General features: G+C 49.8%; 2 protein-coding genes across 2 annotated transcripts in view; both read left to right on the top strand.

The window, feature by feature from the left end:
• The window catches only part of LOC105188022 (uncharacterized), a 31,120-nt gene extending 27,314 nt beyond the window's left edge, over positions 1 to 3,806 (top strand). Inside the window, exons 3-4 of the mRNA XM_025307275.1 lie at positions 1,775 to 2,035; positions 2,336 to 3,806. Of these exons, the coding sequence (XP_025163060.1) occupies positions 1,775 to 2,035; positions 2,336 to 2,791 (717 nt within the window). The 3' untranslated portion in view covers positions 2,792 to 3,806. The remainder of the gene's footprint in view (positions 1 to 1,774; positions 2,036 to 2,335) is intronic.
• Positions 3,807 to 9,981: 6,175 nt separating this feature from the next.
• Positions 9,982 to 12,885, top strand: LOC105188021 (uncharacterized). The gene is made up of 2 exons (XM_011149229.2): positions 9,982 to 10,332; positions 12,480 to 12,885. Exons 1-2 carry the CDS (start codon positions 9,982 to 9,984, stop codon positions 12,801 to 12,803), a joined length of 675 nt encoding a protein of 224 aa, XP_011147531.1. The 3' UTR covers positions 12,804 to 12,885.
• Positions 12,886 to 22,898: the final 10,013 nt, after the last annotated feature.

Below are 22,898 nucleotides of genomic sequence, written 5' to 3'. Positions count from 1 at the left end.
GAGAGTCCCGTACTTCGCGACGCGCCTTCCCGCAGCGCTGCGACTCAGCCGCTCCGAGAGCGCGTAATGAAGAAATCAATTCTCGCGCTCGCACAGATCTATTTCGCCGTCACGTCGGCGAGAAACGGCTGCGTTCAGCGGACAAGCTGCTGTCGTCGAATTCGGGAGTCTGATTCGCCTCAAAGCGCACGACGGACAGGCCGACGCACAGATGACACGCTTTGGTTCAAAATTCTTTAGAGACCTGAATTTCCAACCAATCGTCGACACCAATGGACGAGGTTGATCCTGAATAAATTCCGAAGAGATCTGTCTTGCCGAAATTAAAAAGGAAATTTTCTTTTCGAATTACTAGCCCCAAAAGAGGAAAAATTATCGTTAAACGCGAGAAACTTGTGAAATACTCATTATTCGACACTCTCCACGCGGTGCACATTGGGTCATGCTAATGTCGACGGTGATTACTTTCTATCCTCGTATGATGGCTTATGAGCTGAGGTTTATAAGCTTTGGGCTCATGGACCATCAGGTTAGGGTTGGATGTTTTGTTCAATGTTCTCCATGTTTTTATTTATTGGGTTCATATGGTTTATTTCTTTCTTAATGCGGGCTGAAATGATGAGCTTTGAAATTCTGAGTTTTCTAAAAGGTGATTATAAGTTCTGGGATCTCGCATTTAGTATCCATAAGGCTCGAACCCATTGAGGTCGAACCCAAGACGCTGTACTTTAAACGATAAACTTTTAAGACAAACCCTAAACCCATAAACTCTGAATCGATAATTTTTCCAAAATTTCGATTAGACAGATCTCTTTGGAATTTATTCAGGATCAACCTCATCCGTTGGTCTCGATGATCGGTTGGAAATTCAGGTCTCTAGAGAATTTTGAACCAAAAAATGTCATCTGGTCCGACTGTGCGACAGGTGCGTGTTCGATGGAGAACTGTGACCGCGCATTTAGAGAGATCTTCCCGCCAATCTTTCTCCGACCCTACTCTCTCTTAATTCTTGAACACTGGGGTTGTGGGGTTCTGTCACTAGGACGGGTGAATTTTCACTCATAACTTTTTTATTATTTTTTTTTAGTATACATGAACTATGAATATTTATAAACATTATAAATCCTAGCAGGACATCGCTGTGTAATGTGCTGCTATTTAGTAGCAACGATTAAAAAATGTCGTTTTCACCCATCCTAATGTTCAAGGGTTAAGCTTCCGAGTTCCGAGTTGTGAAGGTTCTTCAGGTTCGTGCAAGCTGCAGAATTTTCCCATCCGGCGAACTTTACACTGACAGTTTCCAACCTTTTTATCGTTTTAGTCGCATACTAAGCAATATACCAGTTTAGTTTTCCAGGCGGTATCCTATCAAAGTAAAAGTTTCCAGTAACTTTGTATGAACCTAAGAGCATCCACCAAGCAGATTCACGCAGCTTTGCGTTAATCGTGAAGCGACTTTCTTTGGCGAACGCCAAAGTCGGTGATCGGCATTATCGAGTTTTGAACGCTATCAGAAGGAAACGAGAAGAAAAAGAAAAGATCGTTCTACAGCGACGGAAGAGTATCCTCTGGCTCTCGATGCATGATGCACAACAAGCCCATTAGAGTAGCGCGTAGTAGCGAGGAGGTTAAATATACTCGACGCGCCGGGCGTGATTCCGCGTAGGATCTCGCGAATTCGCAGAAATTGATTATGCCGAGAGCGCTCGGCGCTCGGCGACGTATAATTACGGGTGCGCGCGAGACTAAACATTATCTCATCTTTCCGCCACAGGTGTACAAAGTGCTGAAGGAGCAGTACAAAATGAATTGGCTGCCCGAGAAGCAGCTCGAGTGGTATCACAAGGAGCTCTGGTGCCTGGAAAAGGGGAAGAAGGCCGAGCGCGCCTTGCCGCGCTTGCACGACGCGCTGCAGAGGTTCGCCATCACGTTCCACCACCTGCGGGACTACCAACTCAAGTCGCACATCAACGTCGACCTCACCATGGACAGACGGAACGAGATCGTCGAGGGGATGTACAACGAGATCCTGCGGGTGAGTCGCGGCGCCCCGGCTGCGCCTCGGAGCCTCGTCGGATGACGCGCGCCGCTCGTTATTCATTGAAATTTGCATCGCCGCGGGATCGCTCGTAAATCAAATTAATCGTTCGGCGACAACACGACGCGTTAGATTTATCGACGCCTTATTAGCCCGATCTTGAACGCTCGTTGATCAAGCCGTCGCGCCGCCGCGGAGCTCACGAGAGCGCGACGGACTGTCGGAGAAGTCGCGCAAGCGAGCGTACACGATGAAAACCTCTAGTGACGCCTCGTCTCCCTACGATCACGATTGCAGATGCTGTGCGAGGTCGAGACCGCCATTCTGAACCTGAGCTTGCAGCTTCCCACCCCGCACAAGGCGCATATCGTGACGGAGAGCCCCAACTGGGCCAACGAGGGCGACCTGACGCTGATGCTGATTCAGGACTGGGGCGTGCTGCGACTCTATCAGATTTTCCTCAACGACTGGACCAGGGCGTTCCGTAACGCCACCGCGACCGGGCCCGGCACCTGCGATCCCAGCACCATCAAGCCGCTCAACTCCGTCAAGAAGAGCGTCAAGAAGAGAGTCGGCGAGAAGAACGGCAAAAGAGCGTCGCCGAAGAAGAAGCAGAGCAGATCCTCGAGGAAGCACGGCCTCGCGCCTGGCCGGAACAGTTCCTTGGCGCAGCGGCCGCCGCGAAAGGGACCGCCGCGGAACAGACTGATGAGGAACAAGCAGAAGAAGCCCTTGTTGTTGTTCGCGGACTGAGAGGTGCGTCTCACACGGGCACCGACGAGATCTGCCGAATTTTCTAGCTCTGTACAGCGTCGACTCGCACGTACCACGTCTCACACACACACACACATACACACACACACACACGTATACGTAAAGCCTCGTATTTATATCCATTATCGCGACCTACCATCCGTTCAGTAGACTCGCAGGTTCGCCGATCAGCAATCGTGCCCGACGCTGTGTTGTTGTTGTTGTTAAGATTAAGAAGCGGCGGTAGCGTCTCCGCGACACAACCGCGCCTTGTGAATAATTAATTTAATGGCTCTTGAGATTCTTTCCACACACACACACACACACACACACGCGCGCGCGCGCGCGTGCGCGCGTGAAACAGTCAGGTCGGCCCGACTGGCGGCAATAGAAGTATCCTTAATGGACAATAAACTAGAAACCAGTATTAAGAGATTTACTTCTGAACAGTATTATATCGAGTAACATATGCATAGTGCCGAGCAAAGAGCGAGTAGTACGTTGATGAACACGTTACGAGGATGCGATCGGTGTTACCGTTTATAGGCGGGAATATTGGGTTGTTCGACGAGAGCAAAGTAGGGATCTTTGCGAGTAACCCCATAGGCCAGGCGCGTAACTTTCTTCCCTTCTTCGTCTTCTGCAATTGAAAAAATTAAATTGAAAAAATGGCCCATATATTAGCCAACCAAAATTACGATCGATTAGAGTAAGATCATCGGCTTTGAATTCTTTGCGAAAGTCCCTGCGAACTTTTCGAACAACTCGATACGTAGACTGTGTCTTTTTATGAGACCTTTGAAAGTGAGATGTAAAGGACAGCTATGTTCTCTCACAGGCATACCGTCTTCATCTAGCTTTCTTCGGTGAGAATGAAGCTAGAAAGAGTGAATGTGTCAGCGACGCAGACTGTCCTTCTCTAGAGCGCTCAGTATATGCAAACATGGATTTTCTCCTCGGAAAACACGACACACGCCTGTCGGAGGACGACAGAGAGAGAGAGAGAGAGAGAGAGAGAGAGAGAGAGAGAGAGAGAGAGAGAGAGAGAGAGAGAGAGAGAGAGAGAGAGAGAGAGAGAGAGAGAGAGAGAGCCAAACGTGCAGACGCGTCGTGCGTCTGATCGCCTCGTCCTGCGCACGGTACTTAATTACTTAATAAAACGTAGATTACGCTGACGGATTACGGTCGAACGAAGAAGCGACCTGCTGCACGAACGTGAACGCGCGGCTCAGTCGCGGCGTCGGATCGCGAAGCGGTCGGCACGCGCACGCGTCGGCGGCGCGATCGCAGGTGAACAAGATCAGCGACGCGAGTTCCGGGCGGTTCGTCAAACTTATTTATTCTAGCTTTAAACCCTCTTCTCTGAGCAGGCGGCGAGAGCTTAAGTGTTGTTTAGCTGTGATATACCGAGCGTACGCGGACGTACAGAGTTCCTACGTTTATAGTTAGGCGCATACACGCACATGCACGAGAGAAAGAGCAAGAAGACAAACACGTACACGTACACACGAGCACATAAGAGACACACACACACACACACACACACACACATATACACGCACACTAATATGACAGGTATGGTGCGTTGGCGCATACCATACGCGTGCTTTAGACGTAGGTGATTCTCTCCTCTTTTCTCGTATGTTTACCGTAGAATCTCGCCATGTCGCGCGGCAACATGACAATTTTATCTTTCGTATATAGTTAGTCCGTTAGAATCGCGCTCCGTCGTAGGCGCGAAAAAGAGAGAAAGAGAGAGAAAGAGGGAGGGAGGAAGGGGGAGAGGGGGAGAGAGAGAGAGAGAGAGAGAGAGAGAGAGAGAGAGAGAGAGAGAGAGAGAGAGAGAGAGAGAGAGAGAGACGTTTTTGTACGGCGTCAAAACGCCGGGAATTCCGCTTTCCCGTGATTCCTGTCGCCGTCGTCTCACCTGTGAATGGAAAACGTGCGCGCGCGCGCGCGCGCGTTGCGACTTGCCTATGCAGGTGCGAAAGCACCAAGGGACCATTACGTCAATTCGAAGGGACGGGATTTCGTTTCGAGACGAGATCAGATCCCGACCAGAGATGGTCTCTCGCCCGTGCGAACGTCAATTTCGCGCCAGCACACGCACACGACCTGGCGCGCCCTTTGCGATAGGCTACGAGACGCGCACGTACATGTACGTGTACGTGTGCGTATTTAAATGATGTAGAGACGCGACTCTTGTATCGTTTAATAACGGCGGCGCGGCACTATTAGTACTTCCAGCGCGTCCCCCCGTTAATCATTAACGTTCTACGCATATTTTTTTCTACCACACCACGTGTGCGCACGTGGACGCCTCCGGATTCGCTTGACGTTGACGCGCACTCCTTAGCCGTTTTAAGGACCATTACGTATATACCGTTGAATTACACGTAGCATATTTATTCCGACGTACATGCATACTTTACGCAGCGCTCTGTTCTATTTATTGTATCACGTTACCATTGCATGTATTATTTATTTGTCTCATTCCCGTACTTATGTAATATGTGTAATCGTCTCGAATAAAATGCAATGTTTTGTATCGAAGCGGAATGTCTACGGAGTCATGCGTGTGAGACCGCGGGACGAACCCTCCTTTCTCACCTGTCCCGACAATCTAACGGCGGCTGTCGTTCGATAACGCTGCTTCCGGTGATATCGCGGACGTGCAAAAATGCACATTCTATCAGGAAATAACAGGAGTACGTGAGGAGAGCGCGCATTCGTCGTAACGCACGATCATGCCCCGTAACGCATGACGGGACCACGATATTCTGTTCGAGAGAGAGAGAGAGAGAGAGAGAGAGAGAGAGAGAGAGAGAGAGAGGACAGATAAACATTTATCGCCGGAAACGCGCGAAACACTCGTTTCATCGTGGATGGCGGTGAGATACCGGCTTTCGATGAATTTGCTCGAGAGGTCTCATGCATCGTAACACGTCAATCCATCTGCCTGTGATTGAATAGTCGCGGACTCTTCGTGCGCGCGCTGTGGAAAGTAACCGCGTATGATCTCGATATTCATATCGCGATAATCGTCGATAATTATGTCACGCGTGTCTCTCGAAACATGATCTCTCGAACGATCTGGTCCTGAATATGTAATCTGTTTGAACACACGTAGATGCGTCCAGAGGTATTTTATCACGAGGGAAACTGTCGATCAGAGCCCTTGGAAAATGTCTAACGCTGATATCTTTTCGCGCGCGTTATCGAAGTAGCAGTTGTCGCGGGGCTGAAAGATTACGTCGCGCGGTTAAACGACAACAGCGGATGCGTGCGGAAGAAAAAATATCACACACGGCGCTCGCCGTGTAACTCAAACACAGTCTTGTAATGATTGTGAATGGCAGACCGACCGTCGCGCTTCGGCCGCTCGCCGAAAACTTCACTCGCACGCGCGCGGCGTTTCCGTTATACTGTTTTCCCGCGAGTCAGGATGATCAGGTCAGCATGATAGCTCGGCTCCCCGTGATTCGCAAGAGAGATTTTCCAGAAGCAGCAAATGTAGTAATAGGAGTGCACGAAGGGCGGATAGGTTATAAATTTCCCTTGGCCGCACTTTGCGCTTGCGGAGCTTGAGTGTATTATGATCGCTGCGCAGCCCGGCGCGGCGCGGCCGTCCGGCTGTACCGCCGCGTTGATGTAAATCGTTTGTTGTGTAAAATATATACACGAGCAGAACTGAAATATACACATGGCCGTGCCACACAGTCTCGTGCCGCTTAGACGAGTATGCGCGAGCAATTAGCGCGCGCGAGCACTTGCGAATGTTTAATTCACGGTGCAACCGCGGGGCGCGTAATCGTTCAATCGATCATTCATATTTATAGATCCCACAATTACCGAAGATAACGACGACACTCCTCGCATGCCGTGTCTTCCTCTCACTTCCGCTCGTCGTCGCACGTCACCGTAAGCGTCCCTGCCGCAAGACGCCCTCCATTGACTTCATCGATGAAACGTCACCGAATGAACCATCGCGTTTCATTCGGGCACATTCAAGTTACTTCAGCGTATTTTGATGAAATCACCGAAGCCGCTGCGTGCGATGCGCTTCTGCGTTTGCCCGTTGTTTGTTTTCCTTCGATCGCGATACACGCACACGCACATACTCGGCGGCCGCGAAATAGCAGGACGTCACGTCACGACACGACGCGTCGCGTCGATCTCTCCCGATGGACCGTGAGAAAATCGCTAATCTTAGTTTTCGGTGAATTCGCGAACGACCTAATTATAGTATCGCTTTTTACGACGCGCCGCGCTGTACGCATGTCGACGTGCGTACGCGACGTTACGTCCACTTCATTCAGAACTTTTTGCCGACATCCCCTGCCCGGCACGTTTCGGCGAAAAAGAACTGACCTCCTGACGTCAAGATCCCCCGGGGCTGATCCGGCCGATTAGAGATAGGCCTGCTTCGTCGGCGCGCGATAAAAGGGAATATTGTTGTCTTTGTCACGCGACGAATTGTTGCGCCCGGAAATGACGTGGGCGATTTGTCAAGCTTCGTCAAGCGAGAATTTTGCAATCAAATCAGGATCAAAGAAGGCCAATAAGATCTCTACATGGGTGGTGTTTCAATATTCGCCAAAGTCGAGACGTTATTTCACTCAGCCGCCCGAGATTTCAAACACGACACACATTTTTCAGTTTTTCACGCAGAAAATATATAACTTTTCGATTCCTGAGATATGCGGGTGTGAGTTTCTATAATTTCTATAATGACAGATTGAACTTTCCCAGATCCTTCCACCGTACTTCGAAATACCAAGTGCGGCAGGACGATGAGAGAATTCGCGACGTTCCGATCGCAAACATCTTTTTAGCCGATGCAAACTCTATTCCCTCTCGGAGGCCAAACGAATTTGCCGAATGACGATCGATCGTCACATCGGCGCTACGCTGGTGGGTAAAAATAATCGTTTGTAAGCGTAACACACGACGTGTCGGTGCCGAAAGTCCGGCGACTCGCCCGTGACGACGACACGGCTTTCCCATTTGAATCACAATGCAAATAGAACGGTGTTTGCGCCTGAATAGCGCGCGCGGATTCTGTGAGATTTCTGACGGGTCGAGCGTACTTCCGACGTACGTGCAATTGCCACAAATGTATGACGACAGGTACCGTGTGTGTTTTTCGGGGAAAATCGAAACGTCCATATATGTGGGCGAGATCCGCGAAGCATAACTGTTAGGGACCGCTATCTAAGTGAACACGTCACTTAGATATATTTGGATAGCCGCATGATTTCCGTGATAGGATGTCTATGATTAATCGGCGATTCCACCGATTGATTATTTATATATATTGTTTATTAATATATTATTAATATATATATATATATATATATATATATAAGGCGTCAGGGATCTTTTGGAAATGAAAAATTATAATGATTAATCAGATCAAACTGAGAAGAAAAGTCATGTACCATTTTGCAAAGATCGCAATAGCTATGAAGTTATTAATGATTGAAAATAACGTTTAGAGGATTTTCCTATCGATAAGTTGAAAATTTGCGTACTATTTGCAAAATAGTAGAGGACTCTCTTTTCTTTTTTTTTGTTCAGAATGACCTAATTTACAATTATATGACGGCTATTGTGTCTAACGATACGATAGATACGAGTACATTGCACTTTAAAACCTGAATCTCGAACCTGTCGCTAGGCACAATAGCCGTCATATAATTAGGTGCTTAATATACTTTGTATACATATATGGGGTGTCAGGGGGTCTTTCTTTTAGAAATGAAAAATTGTGAAGATGAATCAGATCAAACTGAGAAGAAAAGTCAAGTACCATTTTGCAAAAATTGCAATAGTTATTAAATTATTCATGATCGAAAATAACCACATCTAGAGGGACTCTTTTAATCGATAATTTAGAATTTTGCGTACTTATTTGCAAAATGGTAAAGAACTTTTTCAGAATGATCTAATCTACAAGTATACGACGGCTATTGTGCCTAGCGAAAGATGTGAGTATATCGAACTTTGAACCCTGAATCCTAAACCTTTTCGAGTTATCAGTGAAAAGAGCCTCTAGATGTAGTCACTTTCAATAATTAATAAGTTAATAACTATTGCGACTTTTGCGATAACGGTACTTGACTTTTCTCCTCAGTTTGATCTGATTAATCTTCATAATTTTCCATTTCCGAAAGATCCCGAGCCTGTGTATATGTGTATTATTCGCCAATCTTCTTAAATTAATAATTCAAAATTTTACGTGGCTCTTCGCGAAGAGGTGGAGGAACTTTTTGTTCCGCTTGACGTAATCTATACGCACACGAGAGATTTCTGTTCATCGTCAGGCACTCTGCATACACGTACATATCTCGTGTATGCGTGGATTAGGTCGAACCGGATAAAGTCCTGCATCATTTCGCAAATAACCACGTAGATTTGTAATGATTAATTCAGCAAGATAAACGGACGATCATGTGCGACATCTGGGCGAGCAAGCTTACCTCAGACTGCGAACTCGACATCGTAGGATCGTTCAGTAAAGATTACCCACGACTCGCGCATACTTCCAAATCGAGCAGCGACACGTCCATCTTCCAAAAGTCGATCGTTCTTTCGCTCGTGGGAGGAACATGCGTCTGCTGCGCCGACGCATGTGTTAAACAGATCGAAAGTGCCCGTAATTATGATAAATTCATGATCAATCGAAAGAAGAGCAAGACCGCGTCCCGAGAGCGCTGTGCGCGGTGCGACCTGTTGAGCCGCGCGCGCGCGAGAGGAGAGGCCTCTCGTGCGTTCGGCCGCTGATTGCATCGGTCTATCGCGGCCTCATTGTGGCTCGAAAAAAGCGTCTGCGTGCCAAGGATGGGGACTTGAGGCGCGCGCGCGCCTGTGACTGTCGGGGTTCCACCGGCTGGACAATAAAAAACCGTGGCTCGCCGCTCGCCTCCACCCCACCGCCGACGTCTCAGCGCACGAGACGTTGAACATGCGTGCGTACGTTCGATTGTTTACACAATCCCATATATAAGGAGGAAGCACGGGAGTTCGATAATCTCAGTTCACGGTCTCACGCCGATCGGGAGTATCTCCGTGCGAGTGCCTTGCCGCGTGCACTTTTCCGCGAGACGACTTTCGCAGCCGCACCGTTCCAGCCGCAAGCAGCGCGCGAAAGCGAGTTTCTAACGAGAAACCCCCGACCGAATCCGAACATGTTCCTCGAGCGAGTCTGCCTCATCTCCGCGGCTGTCTTCGTGGCCGTGTCCGCGGCACCAAAGAGGGTGACCAGGTCTACCGTACCCACGTGGCACGTCCCATGCGGCGAGGACTACGACGTCGAGGTAGCCTCGTGGGAGGTCCTCGAGGAGGAGACGATGAACAGCCTGGAGAGTCTCAGGCTGCAGCACCAGCTGTTGATGGGCGACTACTTGAGCCGAGACTACAATTATCTGTACGAGAGGGTGGACTTCAGCGTGAAGAAGAAGCAATATATACCCAACTGGCTGCCCGACAAAAAGGACGTGGATCTCGTGAAGCGACTGGCCAACGCCAGTCCTCAAACGGTAAGCGCCAATTAACACCGCGTTGCGCGTCCTCGTGAAAGTGACTCGAGGGCAGCTCTCGCTCCGATCCGAAAGACACCGAAAAGACGAGCGATTGACGAAACTATCGTGTCGGAGGCACTTGGCAGCGATACGCGACACTCGAGTCGCGATTGCTCGATCGGCGACGAGCCGCTGCGCCGCGAGTCGCGGCGAGTCCCTCCATCGTACGGAGGCGCGCAACATCGTTCCACAACGACATTCGCGACGTTGCACTTCGCGAGCCGTTAGTTTCTTCTCGGTCATTAATATTCATCGCTCATAACCGTCGTTACCGTGTAGCAGAAACGAAAGAGCAACCTGGGCGAGGGTCTAGCGCGTTCAGGTGAGAGACGGAGCGCGAGAGCGCGACGCGAATGTAGATAGGGAGAAGCAGAGAGAGGTAGAGAGAAAGAGAAACAGAGTGAAAGAGACCGAGAGAGAGAGAGAGAGAGAGAGAGAGAGAGAGAGAGAGAGAAAGAGACAGCGAGCGAATGAGGGAGAGCGGAGCCGCGGCGTCGCAGGCCGGCCGGCGCGTTTTCAGCGATCGGCCGGCCCGCTGACCGTCCGGTTGCAATTGATTAACGCAACGTTAAATAACAAATTTTAATGAGACGGTAATTATTATAAAGTAGCAGGCGAGCAGGAGCGAGCGCGGTCATTCGTGCAGTGCGCGCGCAACGTGCGGTGGTACGTGTGCACTCATGTTCGCCGGGTCGCGCGGCTGCGTAATCGCGCTCGTCTGCCTCCTCGATGCGAACGCGCTGATAACGCAGGCTGATATCGCGGCGACCCGCGGTACTCCCCGGATGCCGGCGCGTTCGAGCACGTAGCTTCTCGCTCTCTTCTCGCTCCGCTCTCTCTCTCTCTCTCTCTCTCTCTCTCTCTCTCTCTCTCTCTCTCTCTCTCTCTCTCTCTCTCTCTCTCTCTCTCTCTCCCTCTCCCTCTCCCTCTCTCTCTCCTCCTCTCCCTCTGCCACGCCCCGATCGCCCGGACTGCATTGATCCACCGCGTTGCACTCGGGTCTGCATCTTGGTTGCACGTTCTTGAAAGATAGGACTTTATGAAGGCTCCTCGGCGGACTTCCCCGCGGCGCCTTGAGCCGCGAGCGTTGATAACGCGCACGGAAATGAGATCTTATCAATCGCGGAACTGTCTCGCGCGAATCGCCGATCTCAGCTCCGGTCTCTTTCATCGCGATCGCAATTGCTCGCGGCTGCTTTCTTTCGTCATTGTGGATTCGCAAATTGCAACCCGGTGCGCTCGCCGGGGATTTTCTCGAGACGCCTCTGAGTTTCCAACGGCTCGCGATAATATAATTACGCGATAAACGGACGCGTAAAGATCTCGCCGTCACTAGTGGAAAAAAGCGGCCAACTGTAGATTCGCATGTTTGGGTTACTTTGCGACGATCCACGCCGGACTTTCTCCTTTGACTCGTTAAATCGCTCGTCCGGGGCGATATGTAAGGATTTTGTCGAGGTCTACATGTGTGTGACGGGACATATTCAAATTGTAAATTTTTATTGGTCGAGCTGTTTTACTATGTTTTTAGAGCGATGAAGAGAGATAACAAAGACCGAGTCTGTCTCGTTTTTCGAGACAATTCGCGGAGTTTTTTCTTCGGCTCGACCATACGTCGCAAGTCATATATGATAACTTTGTAAAAATATATTTAGAAAAATTATTTAAACTCGGAAGCGACGTGTTGGCGTTCTTATGATTTTTCGATTTTGATCATTATTATTATTATTATTATTATTATTATTATTATATCGCGACACGGCATTCATTTTTGCTCGGAGGCCGCCGCTAAACAAAGCCTGAAGTTGGAGAAAACAAATCGCCGCCGAGATATGCTTCCAACAAATATATTGCACGCGATGAAACTAGCATTAAACGTCCGTAATCGCGTGCGAGTCCGCTAGAATAGCTTCTCGATCGCGAGCGATGTCGCGACGATCGGCGTTAAAGCAGTCTCACCGAGCCTGCGGGATTAAAGTTGACGCTGCTTTGCCTAATCATCATCGAGTGATCGATCGATCCGGGACTATCGCTCGCGAGCGGGACACCCTGTGTGAAAGGTCGCAGGTCGCTACAATCTCGCCGTGCAACGGTGTGTTTTACAGATCGTCAACCACTTTCCGAAGCTGCACACGGACCTGCAGAAATTCGCCGTGGCGTTCGAGCAGTTGGTGAAGGACGAGGACGACGTGAGGAAGTGGGAAGCCCTGAGAGGCACGCAAACGTACTTGAACAGCATGCTGTGCGAAGTCGAGAGCAACATTCTCGCGCTGCCGTCCCTGCGACTGCCGACGCGCGTGCAGCGGAGCATCATGAGCGAGCGCGAGCGGATTCTGCCGGACGAGACGAACCGACTGGTCAGGGATTGGGGAGTGATTCTCAAGTACCAAGACTACCTGCATGCCTGGCGGCACGTATTCAACTATTAGACGCGAAGCGGCAAAAATATTAGACTGTCGTCAGCGAGTCATCGATCATTCTCGCCCAGCGAGACGACACACACACGCGCACACACATACACGCACGCACGCACGCACGCACGAGACTGCATCGTATGCGAGCGACCGATGTAAATTGATTTAGCACCTGCCGCGACTGCCGGGCCATAAAAGCGCGTCGTTATCTGCTGCGTGCGTGCAGGCAGTAAACGTTGAAGTCATTGACAATAATCGTTGATCACGTAGACCTAGATGAATTGCGGAATCGCTCAGCCGCGAATTCGCGCGACTAAACTCCCGCGCTAATTTCCTCAACTACTATTTATTCGAGCGACTATTTATTGCGCGCGAGCGCGCGCCACGGCGAACGATTAGCACGTAGTATTTATTTGTTCCCGCGCACTTGTTCCCGCGGACTATTTATTGAGAGTCTTAATTTATTTATTCTCGAGTCTACCGTACCTCTCCCGACGTACGCGAGTCCTCGCGACCGGTGTCCGACCTTCTCGAGATGCTCGGCCGCGTTTTGTGATAATAATCAGTCACGCACGGCGACAAGTCACAGCTTGTCGCACACCCTCGTGACCAGTGATCGCTCTCGTAGAGCTAGATTAATATTTATGAAAGACATCACTCTTTTTTCGCGCACAAGACAAGACGTATTTATTTCGCAGTATTATATACGTATTTATGACTCGGACAGGACTGGATGTTGTGTATGTATTTATGTATCGTACGCCCCTAGTAACTTATGATTAGTGATTTTATACCAAATTTCACGCAATAAAACAGAGCAATGGCCTCTTCTCTTTTCAAATATATACCTGCGCTCGTTTTCTGTATACTTCTTTCGCGTTACCGGCTTATCGTACGCGCGTCACATCGATATGGGAGGAACGTCACAGATGTCTCTAATGTTCAATTTCATGGCGCGATTGATTGGGAAACAAGAGAGAACCACGTTGCTTTATGCAACTACCGAATATCATCAGTGGGAGGCTATTTTCAGAAAGATGCTGAGCAATGTTGGAAGTTGCAATGTCAGCGATGAAACTGCGAAACGGCGTAGCGCACGTACACACTTTGGACTTTGCACGGTTGCGCCATGATGCATCGGAGAAGGTGGTGTCGCTGAATTTTACGCGGCTTTTTCGACGGAAACCTCTCTCGCACTCTGCAACGTGCGTTTTTTCGTGCGATCGTGGGGAGATGGTCTACTTTCTTCTCTAAGGAGAAAACCAAAGGAATAAACTGAGAAGAGTTCACACACACGATCGCGATATGTTCTCTGCGGCAGGTATCTACTTGCCAACCACGGATAATCCACCGGTGAAGGATAATGTACCGATAAGGTCGGAGAACTTTCGTCAGGTTTATCCTGTCGCACGCGCGATCCTCTTTTAATCGTTCCACCAGTGAATGTACACCATCGAGAAGAAAATCACCCCTCTTTAAATAACAATCCTATTTTTCCACAATTTTCCCCTCTTCTCCCAATTCTTTCAAACAGATGAAAGTGCGACGATAATGAACAACGCAATTAATCACATCACCCGTCCCCGACGCGACGCGCGGAGCGATGCGCTTCAATTTCCAGCGAAATGTGCTCTGGCGAGAGAACGTGGTGCGCCGGGTCGGAGGTCAAGTCATCGCGAAATCACTCGCCGGCTACGAGCCAGCGTGAGCGTCACGAGCGTAGGTGGTGGGATCGGTGCGGGGGGATGGCGAGGAAATTGAAATGGATGCGAAAAGATGCGAATCCCGACTAGAAATTTATCCCATGGTCCTGATCAGGTTAACCTCATTTGGACATCAGGTCCCAATAAGGTAATACTATCGGGTCCTAGTAAGTCGTGTAACGCAGCGTGGATATCAGGACCATAGTCAGGTCCTTACTTTATGGAGTTACCTTATGGGATCTTCATTACGTTTTTTTTTTCAAATTATGGCTCCTGATTACTCGCCACGGCTATATTGGACGATGACATTGAAATAAGAAATGACACGCTAAAAATTCTTTCACGTCATTTCCAAATAAAGAGATATTTGCATGAAATAATATTTTAGATCTGCTTGAGCATACTTGTAAAATGTTTCGGAAAAAAGAACATAAAATGAATATCATAAGATCATAGAGTATCACAAGATGACAAGACATAAAGTAGTGTTGAAGAGAAAAGTTGCATGTCACGTTAATTTTACAACTATTTATTGACTGCTAAAGAAAGGTCTAGTTTCTATAGCATTTTACAAATATATTCAAGTGATCTGCAGTGTTTTTTCAATGCAAACATCTTTATATTTGGAAATGACACCCAAAAATTGTTTCGTTAAAACTTGATAATGCAAATCATATTAGATACAATGAATAAGATCCCGAAAAGGACCCGATCAACTGAACCTTATTATATCATACACTAAGTTGGTACATTAAAGTCCTAATGTGGACCCAATCATTGGAACCTTATAAAGGTCTTCCTTACTCATTTATCGTTAGGACATTATAAGGACTGACTTACTTTGGATTACCTTTCATTCACCCTATTAGGTCCTCATCAATGTTAGGTGGACCTGATCCAAATTTCTAGTCGGGATTCGACGGAGGAGCGAAAACAAGCATTACGTGCAGACGCTCTCACCGCGGCGCGCACTTTCCACGCGAGTGTTTCCTCACGCGTCTGGTCATCCATATTCCGTCCCGCATATATCACAAACCGCCGTGGGAGACATCTCGCTCGCTTGAATCCGCGGGATCACTTGTGGCGGGATAATAATCGTACGGAGCATCGTCTGACGACATGCAAGTGTACTTTTTACAACAAAGAGCGGAGATACTCGGCTTGCCGAGGCGGCGTGGAGGAAAGAAACAGAGGGGAAGGAAAGCAAGTGCATCGATGACGAGGGGGAGGAATTCTGAAATCTATTACGGTTACGAACTGACCGTCGACGTCGTTGGCTTCAATTAGACGGGTGGAACTCTAATTGGGATAAACCAGCGAAAATACCCGCCACTGTCTACCTGCCCGGTCGACTGGAAAGCGCAATTAAAGTCTCCCACGTGGGTACACCTAAATTATAATGTTTCCCAAGAACGAATGATACGGCGGTTTCTCCGTGCGTCGAGTATGTCGTTATCGGAATTAGAATCCGTAACTTTCATCCTTGCAACCTGAGAGCGCGCGCGCGCGCACGATGCGAACGAGCTTGTAGGAGAGACGAGCTGAGAGAGAGAGAGAGAGGGGGAGAAAGGATTAACGTTTCATTATCCTGTTATTAATTATTCTCGAAGGAAACGCTATCTCCCGGCGCATGAGAAAGTGTCCGCGTCGCCCGGCTACGACGTTATCGACGCCACTTCTTCGGCGCGTCCTTCCGCCGCCGCTTTCGAAAATACGAAGCGGCGGCGGAGTTGAGTAATCGCGCCGGCCAATAATTCAAGATCGCGACTTCACGCGCCAATTTGCTTGGCGAAACGGAACTAGTATCTCTCCGCGATCTCTCGTCGGACGAGCTCGCGCGCGCCGAGTTATCTTCCACACGTCACGGCCCGTTATTAATGAGGTTCCCCAAAAGTAACGGTCGTTGACCCGCGCGTTACTTTCTCCGCGTGTGGCTCGTACTCGATTTTGCTGATCACGCGACACGTCTCCCACACGTTCCCCATTGATCGGCTCGGCGAGTAACAGCTCAGCCCGCGTCGGCGGGAATCCGCTTTTCGAAAATGCCGGCAGAGGAAGAAACAATATGTTGCCGGGGGGTGCCTGGATTCTCCTTCGCCTGGAAAACTCGCTTGCCAGAGCAGGCACGTTGGAAACAATCGGCCGATTGTTTTCAATCATCTCGAGCGAGTTTCCAGGCGGACGGATGTTCAGACACGAATTCTCTCGGCCCGCGATATTACTTCTCGTCGCCTGATTGTTCTTCGTCTGATCACGAGGTGACGTCTCTCTCTCTCTCTTTCTCTCTCTCTCTCTCTCTCTCTCTCTCTCCCGCGCACAATTGAACGACGGATGCGTCGCGGAGAGTCGCATTCATCGATTGCCCGGCCGGCCGGTATGAGCGACTCTGGCACAGTTCGACTTCGTAAGTTTAAGTAAAGGCGATCGAAAGACATTAGGCACGTATATCGTATTCGTAAATGTGAAAGTTAATAACCAGATGGCAGAGAGAAGACCATCGGGATTATCGCGCGACTTTCGCCGCGCCATTTCGCTCGTAAGAGATCACAAATTGTATTAAGGTCTCCTCGGCGGATTCTCCCGGCGAGGAAGTCTACTTCATATCTCCGTTGCGACACGTTAGCCGCACCACGTCCAGGCCTACTTACACGCGCGGGATCTGACGAGAAAAGAAATTGTCGGCAATCATGTATGATGCGGAGGCCGCGCGGCGCGCCGTTCAATTTGCTTCGCGGATTACGCGTATTGAAACCAACAGGAAAGGGAGAGGGACGCGGACGCTGATCCGGGTATAGTTAAATTAAAAGGTGGAGGGGGAGGCTCTCACAGAGGAACACAGAGAAGCCTCGATTCTCCAGGATCACGAAGCCCGTGCCCGATCATACCAGATGCGAGTCGTAATCGTTGGCATTCAAATGCCAGCTCTTTGTTTGCCAGTTTCCACGGCGGGAATTGCACTCCCGCAGATGGTTGCCGTCGCCGCACATCTACCGAGAGAGCGATTCTTCCGTGTATACTGCGAGAGTACTGGCTTTTCGCAGATCGCAATAATTAGACGGCGGCAGAACGTTCACGAGGTGTCGCGAGGCAGCCGGATCGGCTGGTAGCCGACAGTTGTTATCTGTCGTCGTCGTCGTCGTTGTGATTTATCGACAGCCGCCGTGAGAAGAGCCGCGAACCGAGAGAGGAAGACACCGAAACTCCGGCGTTCTTCCGCACGTTTCGTACATTTCAAGCCTTCCAATTCGATCTTCGTTCCTTGCCAAACACGGTCAATCAATTTTCGAAGATATAGTATATTTCATAAAATGTATCGCGAGTGACTCCGCAGGTCGGCGCGAGAGACTCGTCGTACTCGCCGAGAAACATCGCAGACGAGACTGCGCAGTTTGGAGGTGTTTGGAGGCGCTGGTTCGTGTAAAAAGTAATCTCGGATTTTCCGAAGGACTTGCCACGAGAGAACCCGCAATTGCTCGCCACACGACCCGAACCCTCCGAACTGCGCAAATCTGCGTTTCTAGTTTCACTCGACGATGAAACGACGCGACGAGCAATTTCGAGTTTGCCGGCAGACCTGCTCTCGATAATGAATTACAACAACGCTTTTGACATTAGAACGACGTGTTCACTTCCCAAGCTGAAGCGCACGAAACTGAAGGAAACCGCAAACACGTATCTCGCTGTCGTTAATTGAGGATTCGCGATTGCTGTCCTTGATACGAGGTTGCGCAAGGAGCATTGCGCGCCGACGTTACAGGATCCTCCCGTGACAAGGGTTAACAATATCGAACGACCATGGCCGCCTTCTTGAAGAGAGCTTGTATGAGGAGCGGACGCGAGTTATCGGGGATGACACGCCGTCAGTCATCGCGGCAACAATGGCCGCGCGCGCGCGTCGACGAAAGGAGACGCGCGTGCAATCTTTGTTATTATAATTCGCGGCCCGGTAAACGCCCATGAAGACAACCTCGGCAATCACGGAATCCGCGCAATAATCCCGACGTTCACACCGTGCCAGATTGCCGGAAGGTTCTTACCTTCACTCACCGCAACGTGAATCACGTCGGTGGAATTGCGCTCGTACGTTCGTCACACGCGGGACACATGGAAGCCTCTCTCTTTCCCTCGCTCTCTCTCTCTCTCTCTCTCTCTCTCTCTCTCTCAATGTTACGTATTATCGTAGTCATTAACAACATTATGCATGATGAACGCCAGACAACCCTCGATTTTACGGATCATTTGGATCTGAGAAGAATGTTGAGACAGGGCGACTCTCAATTTTACCCGATAAATACCGCAGACCTCCTTTGCGTCCATCCAACCAACACATCGCGATTATTTGTTCGTCGGAACGCGTTCCCCCGACTGTACAGCGAGATAATCATTGCGTGTACAATGTGTATAATGAAACGTTCGATCGTAAGAATTAAAACACTACATCGCGCGACGGCGAAAAGCCGGGAACGGTAATTCACAGTTTACACAAACTGGCTAAATGATTGAGGGCCGTAATAAACGCGGCGAGAGAGAGAGAGAGAGAGAGAGAGAGAGAGAGCCTTTTCTCAAGCTGTACCGCCTTTACACGGCATTTAAAGCCGCTCGAATGGGAACATCAGCGAAACACGCTACCTCATCGATGCTCCCGACGCATTCGCGGTTGTAACGTTTATACCGATAATTTTTACAATTCCCTGCGATCGCTGCAGAAATCTCGTACATACGTGCGGGCGAAAAACCACACGGCCGACCGCGCTCCTCTCTCTCTCTCTCTCTCTCTCTCTCTCTCTCTCTCTCTCTAATTGGCACTTTCAATCACAGGACTAATCCAGAAGCGGCAAAGTTCAGTCACCTGCGCATTCCTCGAGCATGCCGGCGTGAAATGTCGTCTCCGGCTGCGACTGCAACGACGGACGAGTCCATCCGTGCGCGCGCGCGCGATTGTACGGAAATGTTTCGAGATACCGATGCAATTCCTTCGAGAGGCCTCTTCCTGCATCTAAGAATGAGAAAGCCGATTCGCAGTTGCGGCGTCCGTGTCACGGATGACGTGTGTCGTCACGGAGGCAGCTACGGTTCCGACGGACGTATTCGCATAAATCCCGCGGACGGGCCTGTAAACTCAATTAGCTTCGCGCGCCGATCTTCCGAGACCGCCCTCCCGCGCAGTCGTCATATAATGCCGTTACATTATGCCAATTAATTCTGATCTAAGCACCGAGAGCGGAGGCTTTCCAACGTGGCTTTTGAATCTATCGACTAACCCGCAGCGTAACTCATCCGTGCGAAATCCACGCGGTATCGTCGCGATGTTATCTCTCGACGTCGCTCTCACATTGGCGTTTCAGATTCTAATAGAGCTCCTTTTAGAAAATCACTGCGAATTCACGGACTCCGAGCTGATATTTTCTGATCCTGCTTTGGATCTTAATATTCCGCTCAACGCTAATTTCATACCCTTGCAATCCTTGTAATTAACATCCTTTGATGGTATTTAATCTGCAGATTTGCCGAAGGAAAAATTTTTCTCTCGAGAACCTACAACTGGCAGTGCAGTGTGCGTCTTTTGTCATTTGGGAAGATGCACTGTGGATAGAATTTTAGCTTTTATATAAATTAAGTTTTCATTTCAGTTCTCTCTGGAACTTGTAGATGTTGAATAGTTCAGGGCGAAAATAGTGGCAAAATTTCGACTCGGGACGCTGATAAAACACAAATTTAGGGCTTGTGTATGTTTCTGAATATTTATTCCAAATGTCAACCTCACCGTTCACTACAGCGATAAGGCCTCTCGACTAAATTAATTCTGTCCTATTCGCGTTCTGTAAGTCTGTAAATATCCCCGATAAAACTCCGATAAAAATCTCTGATAAAACGTCATTATCATTTATCTATTTATTTTTAGTTTATCGGACGCGTTAGGTGCATTACTGCTTCGCGAGTTTAGCCTTTCATTGTTGTCTAGCTTTCAACGCGAGCATACAAGTCATGGGAATTCCGCGGATAATGGCGATACGAGTCGCTTTCCCAGGCAGGAGACGAAAGAACCGGGCGAGATACGCGGGCCTAAAAATCGCATAATACTTATGTCACTGATCGATTTCACAACGGCGCTGGCGTTCGTGCCGCAAGTAAGAAAAATGCGCGCCGCAGTCTGCCGACGGCTCTGGAATCCAGAAATCGAGAAAACGGTAGCCGGCGAGCCGAGTGGCCGGCGCTGTGTAACCCGCGGGTCAGGAATCTCAATAAAAATCCTCCCGGGAGAGTTTCTCCTAATTGTAATTACCATCGATAGAATTGTGCCACGGCGCAACGAGCGGGCGCGATCGTCCGCGGACGGGCGATCCTCTTTCGACCGGCATGTTCATTGTGCCCGCCTCCGTTCATGCATATTCGCGTGTTGTCGTTGTAAAAGGCGAAGGTATGCCGCGTCGAGGCAGATCGTCGCGCGATCAAAGAAAGAGAGAGGAAGAAAGAGAGAGAGAGAGAGAGAGAGAGAGAGAGAGAGCTGCGTCATAAGTCCTTTAACATGAAAATCCTAATCGATCCTAATTTTCTCAATTTCCGAAAGGTCTCCCAGACACGGCGAGATTTTCATGCGATCGAAACCGAGTCTGAATAAAAATTGTCTCGAATCGAAGCCGAGAAATTAGCCGAGAATCGCAGCACGGTACGCAAATATTCTCCGAGTCCCTTCCCCCCTGTCTCGCGGACATTCCCGCTTCGTTCAATATTTCCGCCGGTATAAATAACGTTAAGAGGCGATCGATCGCAACGTCGGCAAGTCGAGTTTCATTAGCGCCTCCGATATGCGTCCGGCGAGCGTTCTCGTTGCCGTAAATAGGCATCGAAATGCGGCAATGTGCTTCCAACTGAAATTATCAGGCGTATTTTACACTCGGACGTATCGGCTACCTCGCGGAAAGCAATAATTCACTCACGCATGGCTAAACGAACGTAAAAGCGCGCGCGCGCGCGCGCACGCAATCGCAATCGAGGGGAAACCCGATATCGCTAATCTTTTATCATACGTAGTACTTTAAGACGCCGATGAGTGCGCCTACGGAATCACCGGTAAACACCTGTCGCGTCTAAAGACCGCGTCGAAGAAGAGACCCCGCGCAGGGCGAGAGGGGGGCTGAATGCCTCTCTCGCGGAGGAGGTTCGAGGCTCGAGGCTCGCGCGCGGCGCGAGCATTAATCTTTCTCTTGTCAACTCGGCGCGGCCGATGTTCCTTGTGTAATCGCACGATTAATCCCGCGAGAGGCGTGGGCCTTTGTTCTTTCCCATTGAAATCGACAGGCTCGTCCGCCGGGATGCCGCGGCGGAAAATGCCGAGATAACAGATCGACGATCCTCGTGGGCGCGCGATGTAATACACGCGACATTGTGGCAGGCCTCGAATGCGAAGAATGCGGCGTGTAATCGCGGCGCGACTTTGTCGAACGGCAACTTCACTCCACGCCGGCGACAGCCGGCGCGCCGACATCGACAGTTTGTTCATCGAGCGTAATTCGGATAATCCAAACGGTGACACCTCGGTATGCGAGCTGTGACGCGCAATTACCATGCGTACGCGAGCGATCGTGCTGACGGAACGCCGCCGGTAGTATTTATCCCGCCGAGCAGGAGAAAAGTCACACATATGTGCACACAGACATGCATCAGTCTCGGTTAACGCGGACGCGAATGTTTATTGGCGAAAAAAAGGAACGTCAGAGCGCAGCGACCCGTTACGGGCATCTGCACGGACAGCCGATTTCCTCCCTCAACGTCATAACCTCCCGGCTTCCCTCTTTCCCGCTCTTTCTCTCTTCCTCTTTTTCTCTCTCGGTCGGGCAACCTAATAATCTCTACGACTATAATCTGCGGCTGAGCAGATAATGACGAGCTGTCACGAGTGCAACAAAAGCCGGCCGCGCACGCTTTCGTTCGTTCGTTCGTTCGCTCGCTCGCTCGCTCGTCCGCCGTCTCGCCGGCCGTTTCCGCTTTTCTCGCAATCCGTCCGCGGCGGGAGAAGAGAGATAAGGGTCACGGTGGCGGAATACGAAACGATAGATTCGATCGCCATTTCGCACGGCGCTCGTTTCGTGGGAGTGCCGTGGCCGGCTGAAAAGGTTTCCCTCTAAATGCCGTTTCGGAGCCGCTCTGCGCGCGAGGAGCCGGCTCGCCTGCACATCGCCCGCCGAATCCTCGCTCATGTCCTCGCAGCAATTGGGAGTCGATCGCTTCGAGCAAGGGAGTGATGGATGCTCCAGAAATGTCGAACATTGTGTCAGATCGCGCAACCGTGCTGTGTTCTTCTTTCCATTTTTTGGGAACGTGTCTCAGATAAATTTTTACGCTGACAGCTCGACACGTCGGCTTTAAATCTCGTCGTCGTTTTTCTCTCGCGTATCGGACAACACTC

This window comes from Harpegnathos saltator, unplaced genomic scaffold, assembly GCF_003227715.2.
Source record: "Harpegnathos saltator strain DR-91 unplaced genomic scaffold, Hsal_v8.6 scaffold844, whole genome shotgun sequence".
NCBI lineage: Eukaryota > Metazoa > Arthropoda > Insecta > Hymenoptera > Formicidae > Harpegnathos > Harpegnathos saltator.
This window is presented reverse-complemented; position numbering and strand designations above follow the sequence as displayed.